At 29.4% G+C, this 13,454-nt stretch overlaps 1 protein-coding gene across 1 annotated transcript; it reads right to left on the reverse strand.

Moving 5' to 3' along the window:
* Positions 1 to 4,882: 4,882 nt before the first annotated feature.
* Positions 4,883 to 6,699, reverse strand: LOC110624383 (dof zinc finger protein DOF3.6). Its single transcript, XM_021769480.1, has 2 exons — positions 6,379 to 6,699; positions 4,883 to 6,190 (listed from the first exon to the last, which is right to left on the reverse strand). The coding sequence occupies exons 1-2, from the start codon at positions 6,430 to 6,432 to the stop codon at positions 5,276 to 5,278; spliced, it is 969 nt and encodes a 322-aa protein (XP_021625172.1). The 5' UTR covers positions 6,433 to 6,699; the 3' UTR covers positions 4,883 to 5,275.
* Positions 6,700 to 13,454: the final 6,755 nt, after the last annotated feature.

Consider the following 13,454-nt stretch of genomic DNA (forward strand, 5'->3'; position numbering starts at 1 on the left):
AAAGAGAGATATACTGGCACGTTCTGAATGATAGAAACATGTGACATTATAGTAGAGTGGCAGTTATGCGTCACTAAAAAATAAAAAGAGAGGGAATAGAGGGGAGAAACGTGATCTTCTCAAGCTAAGTTTACAAAAACATTCCAAACTCTATTTTCTGAATATGAGAACATTATATTTTATATCCAGAGTTTAAATTCGAGGCAAGTGATAAGGAAGAAGTGATTTATCCCATTAAGGTTTTCTTTTAATTGATTGAGAGAGATGGCAAATAACTAAGGAAGCACAAAACTCTTATTCCATTGGTGGTCAAAGCCTTATAGCTAGGCTGATAATTAGGATGATTAGTGTATTAAAAAAAAATTTATAGCCATCATTAAGAAAGAGATGTTTCGCTCAGCACCATGAAATTTTTATCTAATATCTTTTAATAAAGGCAAAGATATATTACTTAAGAATTAAGATATAGACAATATTAGCACAACTAGAGACAAAAAAAAAAAAAAAAGAAAAAAATTGGTTGATCAATCTTTGGTCCTAAAGCTTTGGCTAGCTTTAGCTTTATGCATATCTTGCATGATATAGGAGATAAGAATGGTCAATTACTTAAACACGCAACTTAACTGTCCTTTGCATTTAGTAAAGTAATATATTATTACCCCAAAAAAACAATTATTTTAACCTGATGACGTCCTCCAAACAGGACAGATTTGCTTCAACTTCGCCTATAATCATGAAAAAGAGATGCATGATTGCTGAGAAATGTCCCTAAGAAGAAGAAGACTTATAGTCAAAGTAAAGAGTTTCTAATAAAACAAACAAGGAAGTATCCACTAGCCAAGTAATTAGTGGTGGACATAATTTCTCAGTCTATATATATCATCAACAATGGCAAAACAACAAAAACCACTTACACAGTCAAACATATTTTTCCCCAACTTTCTGAATATGATGACATGTGTGTTTGGCTTGATTATTGCATGATTTAGCATGGAATCTCTAAAGGACTGTATGCATGTTTCAATCAAAATAATATTAGTGCTTCTTTATGCAAAATTCCACTATAAATTTACCATCTGGATGATTATGTGATTGAACAGCATGTATAAATATATCAAATCAACAAATTGGCGTCCCTTTGACCCTAGGGAGGGATAACAAAATAAAGTGAAAATTACATTTACATCCTTGAGTTTTTAAAACTTAACATTTTAATATTTGTATTTGATTATGTCTAATGTTCTGAAATTAAGAAAATAAAGTTACATAGATGTCAAAACTTGGCTAGGGAAGAAGATGTTCCTTCTCTTTTATCCCTTTTTCTTTTGTCCGCTAATGACGTCTAATCACCTCTCTGCAACAGTGTCATTGTTTCTGTCAGTTAGATCCGTACGTACGGATGTGTCAGGTAACTCTCCATGCCAGACGGCCATTTAATTCTTCCAATATGCATGCTGGCAGGGCTGCAAAGTGATCGGGTCTACTTTCCTTACATTATGTCACATTACCGGATTGGGCTTTTCATGAGTAGGCCTAAGCACATAATCACTCTGGTCCACCTCTCACTGCAGGAACGGTTTCGCGACGTTGGATCGTCTTACTTGCGTGAAGCTTAATGGGCTTTGAGTTCGTAACCTTCTCTAGAGCCATGCTTCGTTCTCTGGTTAGGGAAGCCCGACGATTATCAATGTCAAATCAATGTTTTTTTATTAGAGATTAACTTTTTTTTTTTTTTTTTAGAAATTGAGAGACATAATTGTTAAGGTAAGATGAATGAAGAAAGATGGATTTAGGGATAGGGAGCAATAGGGGACAATGAATAAGAACATATTTATGCAGCATCAAACGATTTAGCAAAGAATTATTATTAATTATATATTACTTCTACTATTGCTGCAATTCTATTATAAAGGCCTCTATATATTTAATATATATTTTATAAAAAAATTTTAATTTTATTAATTCGGAATATCACATAATTTATATCATATATTACTTTATATAATTAAATAATTTCTGCACCCGAAACATTTTGTGATAGAAGATTTGATATCTTGGAAGTAGACCATACATAACTTTTGGGTTGTATTGCCTTAGGTCCCTCTCCACAAAGGTGTGCTCACATGCATGTAGGGTTGCTTCATGTGAGGTTAATTCACACACATTTGTATAATAGAACGAATAGTTTAGGTATCTTATCGTATTTATTAAGAGAGTTAAATGTTTTAAACTATTATGTTAAGTCAGATCATTCGATTTATATTAAGTCAGATCATTCGATCGATCGATATATAGAAAAATCTCAAAATTATAGAACTTGATGTTAATTAATATAATTATTTTTTTTAGGTATTAATCCCAAGAAGAGGGAAAAAAGAAAGTATGGATGTTAATTAATATAATTTCTTTAGTTTGAAAGAAACGTATACTAAGTAAAGCTTTCCAAAACAGGCATCTAGAAATGAACAAGAATCTAACACAAAACATGATGAATGATTGAGCACATGTGGGGAGAACGTGAGGACTGAAAGACGAAGGCAAAGCCAAGAGCATAGTTTGGAATCTAAGACTGAACAAAAGAGAAACAAGAGAAAGAGAGGTAATAACAACAATGACTTCTTAAAAGCGAAAGCTGCCATCCAAACATACTCACGCCTATACTATTTCATCTACATGTGCCCATCAACTTATCATTATAACATTTCCCACCCATGATTTGGTTTGAAGTTTGAATCGACTCGAACTATTTTATAGAAATATTAAATTTTTTAAAAAATTAAAATTTTAACGTAGGTTAATTAAAACATATAAAATTAATTGAATTTGATTTTTATTTTGATAATAATCATGGGATTGAAGATGCACTTGGGTTAACTAAAAGTGGATTTTAATGGAATTTAGGGCAAATTCAGATATTAAAAGTACTAATTGGATTTGAGGTTGGGTGATTTCAATTGAAAAACCACAATACCTGCCCGCTGAACGCTGGCTAGGTCTACCTACTTTTATTACTAATGGCTTGGATTTCCGAGCACTTCGTCAAATCTTCTTCTTCTTTCTTTTTTAGCTTTTTTCACCATCCTGTTTAGATACCCATTTTGATCTATTAACCAATTTAGGATCAACTATCTCATCTGTACTATACAAACAACCGACCAAACAAGACCATATCCTCAGACCTCAGTCCCTGTTTCTCTCCCGCATATGAAAGAGAAAGGGAAAGAAAAAGAGAGATTTGCTTTTTCGACAGTTTAGGGATAACTTTATTCCTTGTTGGTAGAACAGTCTTGGTTATTGCAAAAGCAGATCCAAAACCCAGATTCCTTTTCTATTATGCAATTCAAACCCAAAAAGATTAACCCTATAACGACAATCTTTAAAAAAAAAAAATGTAGCTATAAGGTTTTGAATATTAATACCAGTACTGTATTATTTTAGCAGTAGTTATGAAATTATTATTTTAATATTAAAATAATAATTTAATTGTTTATTAAGTTTATTAAAGAAAATTTACTTTTTAATATATATATACTTATAATTTTGTTTTTTTTATTATAAAAAAATAAGTAAATCATTTTTTTAATCAATCGTAAAAATAAATAAAACGGTTTTCAAATCGTTGTCACTGATTATAATTATAATTAAAATATACAACGTAATAATTTAAAATTACTGTTTTTATTTTATTTTTATAGTAGTTTAATGTTTTTTTATACCTATATGTTCATAAGCTAGAAAAAAAAAATAGGAAACCAAAATTAAAACAAAAGGGTAATGAGGTGGTCGAGTGAGTTATCGAGCTTTTCTTTTCTTTTCTTTATTTCTTTCTTGATTTTTTTGGGATGCATTCTCAGAACTTTTGACCATGTGTGGAGGCATAGTCTTACGTTAGTTTTTGCAAAAATTTAAAATTTGAGAATCCTAAACTAGGAGCAGAGAGAGGATGAGTGGGTGGGAGGTTTGTTTGCATGAATTTGAGTGGGATTTTGGCCTTATTATTTTATCTTCTACTTGTCCATACATCTCTCTGAGTTTGAAACTGGCATATACAACAAACAAGTACTTCTCATTTTGGTCAATCACCCATAATTGTATAATCATTTTCTTAGTTCCCAAACAAAAACAAACAAATAAATACGTCCATAATTATGCTCCCAAAGCCAGTTTTAACCCTCGCTCTCTCTCTCTTTCTAGTGTCAAATCTAAAGAAAAAGCAGACTTGATTTGTGCTCGGCTGTTTTTCTTGGGTGCATGGGTGAAAAAGTAAGGTAGGTAAAAAAGAATTTCTAAGACCAATCGAGAAACTTCTGGGAATTTGAAATTTCCTAAGGAGATGATCATAGGAACTGAGATTGACAATGACCCAATTCAAGTTTGATTGTGATTAAACAACCCATTTGAAAGATCAGACAAATGAAACAGTAGCAGTACAGAACCATTCAGAAATCGTCCAGAAAAAGATTTAACTTGCTTGCTGTGTTTTGGCGTAAAAAGATCGAGCATGGTGAAATCATGAGTACACTTACAGTTCTACACTTTCTTAGGGTTCTAAACTTTCTCTTTATTCACAAGAAAGAGATGGTTGCAGGGTATGGATCGTCCAATGTTTCATGAAATTAGTGAAGCTAGTCAATTCTGCAGCTTGTTTCACTTAAGCATATGAGACTGAATTCCTCTGCTACTCTAGCATGTGGGCTTTTCAAAAAATAAAAGAGTAAAAAAAAAAAAAAGAAATCTCGACAAAGTAAAGATCTGTGCACACGTTGTGTTCTACCAATGATTAATTGGCAATATGTGGATAATTACTTAAATAATAATTGACTTGACTCCAGCAGGGATTTTTTTTTTAAAGAACTTAAGGGAAATTTTCTCACATATATCATTTCAAGGAAAATCATTTAGCACAGTGCATTGATCAAATTTATAGTAAAATAAGCCATTCATGTCAGATATATCCAACTCCATGAATACATATAAACTCTACTTCTGTAAACATACAAAATAACAAGCAAATAAATTCGAAGACTAGAAGCCTACCATTTCTAACTTTGAGTAGATCATGAGAAAGAGAGCCAGGCAAGTTCTTTCATCCATCCATAGCCTTCCATTTATCACCATCTTCTTGAATTTAGACTCTTGGGATCGATTGGAAACTTGCAAAGTTAGTGTCAAGCTTGGAAATCTTTGTCTTTGGTGAGTCGATTTATCTTTTTGTGGAACCTGTATCAATTAAGTGAATTATAAAACGCCAAGATTTTGGGTGGAGGCTTGAAGATCACAAGAGATGGCTTGTGGAAGAGGAAGTGAACCCAGGAATATCAGTCCATGCATTGCCACCCCAATATTGATCATTTCCTGAAATACCCAAAAAATTCTTCGACGAATTCAATCCTTGATTGTCTTCCATTTTCACTGAAGCCAACTGAGTAACCCCACTGTCCAATGGCTTAGACAACCGAAGCTGACCAACGTAATTTGGTGGCTCAATCCCTTCACCTTCATATGGATACAACCCAGTTGGTGGTTCTAAATTAGCAAAGAAGGGGAATTGCTGCACTTGTTGCAATCTCCACTGATCAACAAGCCCAGTAGATAATAAAGACCCACCAGCACCACCTGAACTTGTACTTCCAATCTGAAACTCCATACCACCAGCACTTTTTGCCGCCACTGGAGGCTGAATTCCGAAGAAATTTAGCCCGATTTCCGTGGAGTTATATTTACTAAGATGATGTAAAGGCGGCAGGATTGGCAATTGTGGTGGTGGATGGACCATGTGCCCTATAATATCAGTAGTGCAACTATTAGAAACAAGTCCACTAGTGGAGCTAGACCCAGCTTTAGTTGGAGATTTCGATCTACTGCTTCCTTTACTCCTTTTATTTCTTCTACATCCACCACCAACTGGTACGTTCCTTAGTGCACCTCCTCTGGTCCAGTATCGCCTGCAAGTCTTGCAAAAGTGGCGAGGCTGAGTAAGGCTATAATTATTGAAGTAACAAAATTTAGTATTTGTTGATTCACATCTCGGACATTTAAGGGCTGTCTCAGGTTGTGGAATCTTAGCCAGTCTAGCTCGTTCAGCCATAGAACCAGGCCTGATTGCTCCAGAGCTGCCACCGCCACCTCCAGGAGGCGGAGGTGGCAGTGGAAGTTGAGGGTTTTCCCCGCCAGCTCCCGGTTGCTGATTCTGCAAATCAGAGGGGAAAACAAAAAATGAAAGAAAGATCAACTATATGGTATATTCAGGAGAAGATTAAAATAAAAGTATGTAGGAATATTATTTATCTTTTGCTTGGCTTTTTCTGGTGAAGAAGCTATGCAGCAAATAGAAAGAAAATGGAAAAAAACCAAAGGAAAGAAAGAAAGAAAATTTACCTGCTGCTCCCAGTTGGGTGGATCTAGATAAACTGGAATGGATGAGAAGACCATGGTGCTTAAGCTTTAATCCTCTCTTTCTTTTGTAAAGGTTAAGGGGTTGTTGTTTTTTTTTTTTTTTGCTGCTTTTTATTTTTTTTTCTTTGAGAGAGATATGGTGGAGAATCACATCAAGAAGAGAGAGTTGCAGAGAGAAAGAAAGAATGAAAGAGCCGAGTGGAGATGGAAAGATAAAGGAGAGTCTTTGTTAAGTATGTGGAAGTGTGTTCATTCTATCTCTCTCTCTCTTTCTTTTTGTTTTATTAAATTTTTAGGGTTTGAAAAGAATGAAATGAAGCCATTTTCTTAACCTGTAAGCTTCTTTTTATACTGTTTTACAGTGGCCATTAAATTATAATATATAAAAGATAGTGGCCATGCATGTAATTCAGACAGTAGAGAATGGAACCCTAAGTTAAATTTAATAATTACACTCTACAAATACTCTTGTTTTTATCTTATATGAATTTAAAATATAAAAAAAAATTTCTATTTAATTTTTTAATGTAAAAGAACTCATTAATTAATCTTAATTTTTAAAATATAAATTAAAATATCTTTAAAGTTTTTAAAAAACTACTAATTAATTTATTTTATTAATTTTAATATTAAATATTTAAAAAGTTTAAAATCTTCTTAATAAAGAGTAATAATTAATAAATATATTAATTAATAAATTTTTTAATATTACAGAAATTAAATAGTAAAATATTTAATAATTAAAATTAAAGAAATAATTAATTAATAAATTTTTTAATACTAAAAAATATTTTAATATATTTTTTAAAATAAAATATTAATTGATATTTTTCTTAAAACCATATACACTAAATAGTATTTTTTATAAATTAACATAGTTTAAAGTAATAAATTTAATTTTTCATTTATATTATTTATGAAATATTAAATAGCACAATTTATTAAATTATTTTTATTGTGTTTTATCTTTAATGTATATTAAATAAAGATATATCAATAAATTAATAGTTAATTTTAAAAAAATAAAATAAAATTACCATTTAATTTAAGATGAATAAAAATAAAATACATTTTTACTTATTAATTAAAAGACAGAAATAATAATAATAATAAAAAAGTAGAGTTAGTTAAATAAATTAAAATGATAAAAAAAAAAAGAATTAAAAAGGAAAAAAAGTTGGTCTTGGTGGGGACAGTCATGGGTGGGAGTGTCACTGTCGAATGTACCTTTGTTTGTGGGTCCCATCTCCTGGCGGATTATTATTATTATTATTATTTTAAAAAATCGTTTGCATGGAAATTAAATATGTAATTCTCTTTTATTTTTTTAATATTATATATATGGTATCGTTCCTTTACGTAGATTATTGAAAGGAAATGCTTTATTTGCCCTTTATGGATTATGATATTTCAAATTCAGGCTCACCTACCACAAGCCAAGAAATGGTTGGCCATGATTTTGAATTATAAAAAATTCTTTAATTAAACTCACTTTATCACAATTTAAATAAATATTAGTAAAATTAATTTATTTTATATAATTATATATTTTTTAATTTATGATAGGTTGAATATAAATTCATTTATTTATATTTATTATTATATAAATAATTAAAATTTAGATGTATTTTTATATGTTTGAATTATAATTCAACTTGAAAAATTTTATACTGCAATCTAAATAAAATATTTTTGTAAAGTTAATATAAATTCTACCTGTTTTAAAAGTTAATGAGAGTTTATAATAATAAAATTTAATATTTTTAAAATAGATATAATTAGAAAAATAATAAAAAAATTATATTTTTAATATATATATATATAAATAAAGTAAATAAAAATTATGAAATGAAGAAAATATATCAGTATTTTTATTAATATTTAATTTTATATTTTTTAAAAATAAATAGAGTATAAAATTCTTTTATATCTATCAAATCAATGGATGTAGATATTATTATATAATAAATTTAAGAAAATTGCAGTAATTTAAATATTTATACATTTCGTTGTCATGATCTAAAACAAAAATTTAATTATCTTTAATAAGCTTATAATTATATAAATAAATTATTATATATAATAAAAAATTAATTTTTTATAATAATTTTAAATATGGGATATTATTTAATTTAAATTTCTTCCTAATATTAAAAGCAAAGCAGATTTTCATGGGAGACCTATCAATTAGTCGGTCAAGATTTAGTTTGACTCATTTTTAATATCAATAAAAATCAATTCTTATAAAATACAAAAAATATTAAAAAATTAATGTTCTGTTAAACTTTTATTGTTAAAGAAGTGACCCGCTAATAATAATTTAAAAATATTTTATTTATTTAATAAAATACTTCAAATTTTAATTTTATAATAATAATAATAATAATAATAATAATAATAATAATAATAATAAAAAATTAAATATGGGGCCCGCGTGGGTCACAGATTAGTACGGTGATTGAACTAGTAATTTGACAAATGAATGTGTTTGGTCATATCTCTGTTATTTTAATTAAGCAGAAAATTCAAAACCAAATAGCAAGCTATGATTTTAATATATATTTCTAACGCGTGTTAACTTAAAAAATTATAAATTTGTAGTCAAAATTTTTAATTTTTTAAATAAAAAATTCTCAATTTTATTATAATTATAAAAAAAATTTAAATTAATTTTAATCAAATTTCAACCACATAAATAAGCAATTTAATTAATTAGAATTTAAATTTGATCAAAATTAATTAATTTAAAAAGTTAATAAATTTAAAAATTAAAAATTTTAATTATAAATATAAAAATTTACAAAATGATGCATTCAAATTTTTTCACAATATTTCTAAAGTATTTGATAATTAATAAAAAAAAGAACATTTTAATTTAAAAAAAATAGTGGTATTAAAAAATAAAGTATATGAATATTGTAAACTAGTTATAAAACCACCAAGAAGCCAAAAGTTAATTAAATTGAAAATTTTATTTAAAGAGAATATGTGTAATTTAACTTTCATTATCTTTGAAAATCAGTTTTCGTGAATTTGAATCCCATATGCCCTTGATTGTGGCAGAATAATCTCCTTTTTTAAAAAGGGAAAATATGGTAAAATAATATTATTTTGACGGTAATTTTAGTCGCTTTTTAATATTAATTATTTTCTCTCTTTCATAATTTTTATTTATTTTTTTAATATTAATTCAAAAAGTAAAATGACTTGCATTATGTTCTACGTTATTCTTTTTTTTTTTCTCAAAAATATTAAATATTTCATTTATAAACTAGAAAAATTACAAAACTCATTATAAACAAAATTAAGCCTAAAGCCTAAAAAAATAAAAAATTTTAAGGGTGCATTTAGTTATAAAAAATAATTTCATGTTTCTAATTTTCAGTTTTATTTTTATTTTCTTTATTTTATTTTTAAAAAAAATGAAAAAAAATGCATTCATTTCATGCAATATTGAAATTTATTTTCAATTTAAAAAATTAGAAAATATATTCAAATTATAATTTTTTATAGAAAATATATTTAATTTGTTTTTAATACTCTCCGTCTTAATTTTTATATTAATTTAAAATAAAAAATCCATGCATTTATATTAATTTGAAATAAAAAAATTCATGCATATTTAAATATATATTTTAATTATTAAAAATCATATTTTATTTATATAAAGTTTATCTCTGTATTTTCTATTTTAAAAATTATATTTTTCAATTTTTCTATATAATAAAAAAATGTAAAAAAATAATCATTACTCAACCACGATGATTTTCTTAGAGCACCACTCTCCTTCTCTAGAACCAAATTGGCCACTGCTACTAGCTGGAACCAAAGGGAGGCCACCAGTGTTATCCGGAATCAAGGCTACCAAAATACTTCTCCAGCTACGGCAGCCGAAAAGGTCATGTACTCAAACTGAAGAACAAGGAGAGAAGACTTAAACATGCAAGTAACCTAGCATTTTAGATCACGAAGGGCAGAATGTCTGTCAATCACATGCAACACTGGACTGAGTGGAAGTTGTGACTGCAGACCCACAAACTGATGGAAGCATCATCAAATTTCGCAAATCACTGCCGCCAGAGTTAGGAAAGATACTGGCATGAATTGACAACTGCCGATCAAAGTATAAAAAAAGTTCAATTTTAATTTTTTTATTAATTAAAGTTTCCAAATTGTTAAGTAAAGTCGCCTTCACTAGAGCTAGCTAATTAAGAAAACGAAGTAGAAGAAGACATAAGGATGGTGGTGGTGGACAAACCACCGGATGTGGAGGGGAAAGACTAGTCGGCATCAGATGCTCAAGGTCGGAGGATGATTGCTTTTTCCCACGTGCCACGTCAGATGGTTTTGGGTCCCACTAAAACTATTGTTGTCTGTACAGTTTAGGTACCAAGAATGTGCATGAACATATATATATATATATGTGCATATGCACAGCCCCATCTCTCCCTGGGTGGGTGAAAAAAGCTTGGTAGTCAGCAGTCGCCATCCCCAATTCTAAGTTCCCCACATCAAACATGAGGCTAAGATTAGTTTACTTCATGCAGTAGCTCACATTTGATCACTTTCCCACATCAAATATCAACCATTTATCTTATTCATCACATAGATTTTCGGTGCTGATCAATCATTAAAAAAAGAAATTTCTATTATTACCTTTTTTTTTTTTTTTTTTGTTTTGAAATGGGGGATGGGGGGATTCGAACCTGAGATCTATCAGGTTTAACCGGATGCACTTACCATCAGGCTAAGCCTGAGAGTGCATTTCTATTATTACCTTGTTTGTTTGCAAAAAAAATAATAAAATTTTTATAAGGTAGAAAATGATATACTTTTTAAAAGTTATATTTTATATTAATCTTACAAATTAAATAATTACACTTTTATAAATGATCAAATATTAAAAATTAATCTATGACCTGATCATAAATGTTTGGAGAAATCTATAAGTAAGAGTATTAACGAGATAATTAGCTTTTATGCGCTGAATCTTATTGCTTAGATTAAGCAATTTAGTAGTAATTTTCGTAAAGAGGCTAATCTCATTCATACAAAACTGGAAAATATAAGGGATAAGGATGATGATATTTTTGTTTATATTGAAAATGGGCTGAAGATGAGAAAATATTTTGGAAACAGCTATCAAAAAATTTCTGCCTTACGGAAGGGGATAGGAATACAAAATATTTTCATACATAGACTTTAGCTTGTAGAAGAACTAATCATATTGACTTTCTACTTGATTCCCATGGAAACCGGGTCTGTGATAAGGATGGTATGGGAAATCTACTTGTTGATTATTTTTTTAATTTTCTTTTTTGATTTAAATGGTGATTATTCAGGTGTAGTTGCTTTACTCAAGCCAGTAGTTACTAGTTGTGATAATGATGCTCTTTTAGCTCCTTTTTCGGTTGATGTGTTTCATAGGGCAGTGTTTCATATACACCCGGATAAGACTTCAGGATCTGATGGTATGAACCCTACATACTTTTAAAAAATTTGGAATATCATTGGCGATTTTGTGGTAGTTTCTTGTCAAGAATGGATAGAGAATAGTAATTTTTCTTACACTCTTAATGACTCTACTATTATTTTTGCTCAAAAAAAAGAAAATACAAATGAGTTAAAAAACTTGAGAGCATTTCTTTATGTAATGTCTTATATAAGATACTAGCAAAAGCCCTTGCAAATTGTCTGAAATTACTTTTACTTGGTATTGTTCCTCTTCTCAATCTGCTTTTGTGCCCGGTAGATTGATTACAGATAATGTTATTGTTGCATTTGACCTTATTCATTGTATGAAAAGGAAAACAAGCGGGAAGAAAGGGGAGGTGTCTCTTAAAATTGATATTAGCAACGTTTATAATAGAGTTGATTGGAACTATTTTAATTTGTTATGCAAATTGTCTAAAATTACTTTTACTTGGTATTATTCCTCTTCTCAATATGCTTTTGTACCTGGTAGATTGATTACAGATAATGTTATTGTTGCGTTTGAGCTTATTCATTGTATGAAATGGAAAACAAAGGGGAAGAAAGGGGAGGTGTCTCTTAAAATTGATATTAGCAACGCTTATGATAGAGTTGGTTGGAACTATTTTAATTTGTTATGCTATAGTTGGGTTTTAGTAATCAATAGGTTGATTTGATTATGTTGTGTGTTTCTACGATTAGATACAATATCGCTTTGAATGGTGATGAATTTGGTCATCTTGTGCCTAAAATAGAGTTGACTCAAGGGGATTCTCTAAGTCCCTATTTGTTTATATTATCTTCAAAGAGCTTATCGGCTCTTTTCCACAATGCTGGACAATGGGGTTTAATTCATAGTACACTGGTATATCATAGAGCTCTTGCAGTTTCACATATGTTATTTACTAATGATAGTTTTTTTCTTTTTTAAAGCAGATGTTCTGGAATGTGGGCATGTGAAGGAAATTTTGGTGACTTATGAGTGTGCTTCTGGTCAAACCATTTTGGCAAATCAAGTATCTTTTTTAGCTCTAATTATACCAGTGATAATAGAGCCTATGTTTATTTAGCTTTAGTTGTTACTAATCCTCTAGACTAAGGAAGATATTTAGGTTTGCATTTTTAATCGGTAGAAGTAAAAAAAAAAGAGTTTTTTTCCTTTCTTATGGATGGACTATGAAAATGGGTGAAATGTTGGAATGGCAAGTTTTTGTCTAGAGTTGGTAAGAAAATTTTGCTTAAATTTGTAGCCCAAGCTATTCCCTCCTATGTTATGAGTGTGTTTGCTATACCTATCTCCTTATATGAAGAATTGAAAGGATGATGAACTCCTTCTGGTGGGGTTCTCAATGTCATGATAAAAGAATGATTCATTGGTTATCATAGAATAAGATGCTTTTTAGTAAAGGAAAGGGGGGTTTGGGTTTCTGAAATCTCAGGTGGTTCTTTAATTTGGCTACGCTTGGCAAGCAAGGTTGGAGACTAGTTTCCAATCAAGACTCTCTTCCTTTTTGTATTCTCAAAACTAAATATTTTTTTAGAGTTGATTTTCTAGATGCAATTGAAAGGTTTAACCCAAGTTTTGT

The sequence above is a fragment of the Manihot esculenta genome, chromosome 10, assembly GCF_001659605.2.
Source record: "Manihot esculenta cultivar AM560-2 chromosome 10, M.esculenta_v8, whole genome shotgun sequence".
In the NCBI taxonomy this organism is placed as follows: Eukaryota; Viridiplantae; Streptophyta; class Magnoliopsida; order Malpighiales; family Euphorbiaceae; genus Manihot; species Manihot esculenta.

Excerpts from the sequence above, each read along its gene's own strand:
- LOC110624383 (XM_021769480.1), bottom strand. The coding sequence starts at position 6,432 with ATGGTCTTCTCATCCATTCCAGTTTATCTAGATCCACCCAACTGGGAG. Across the intron at positions 6,191-6,378 it reads CACCCAACTGGGAGCAGCAG|AATCAGCAACCGGGAGCTGG; the intron begins GTAAATTTTCTT and ends TCTGATTTGCAG.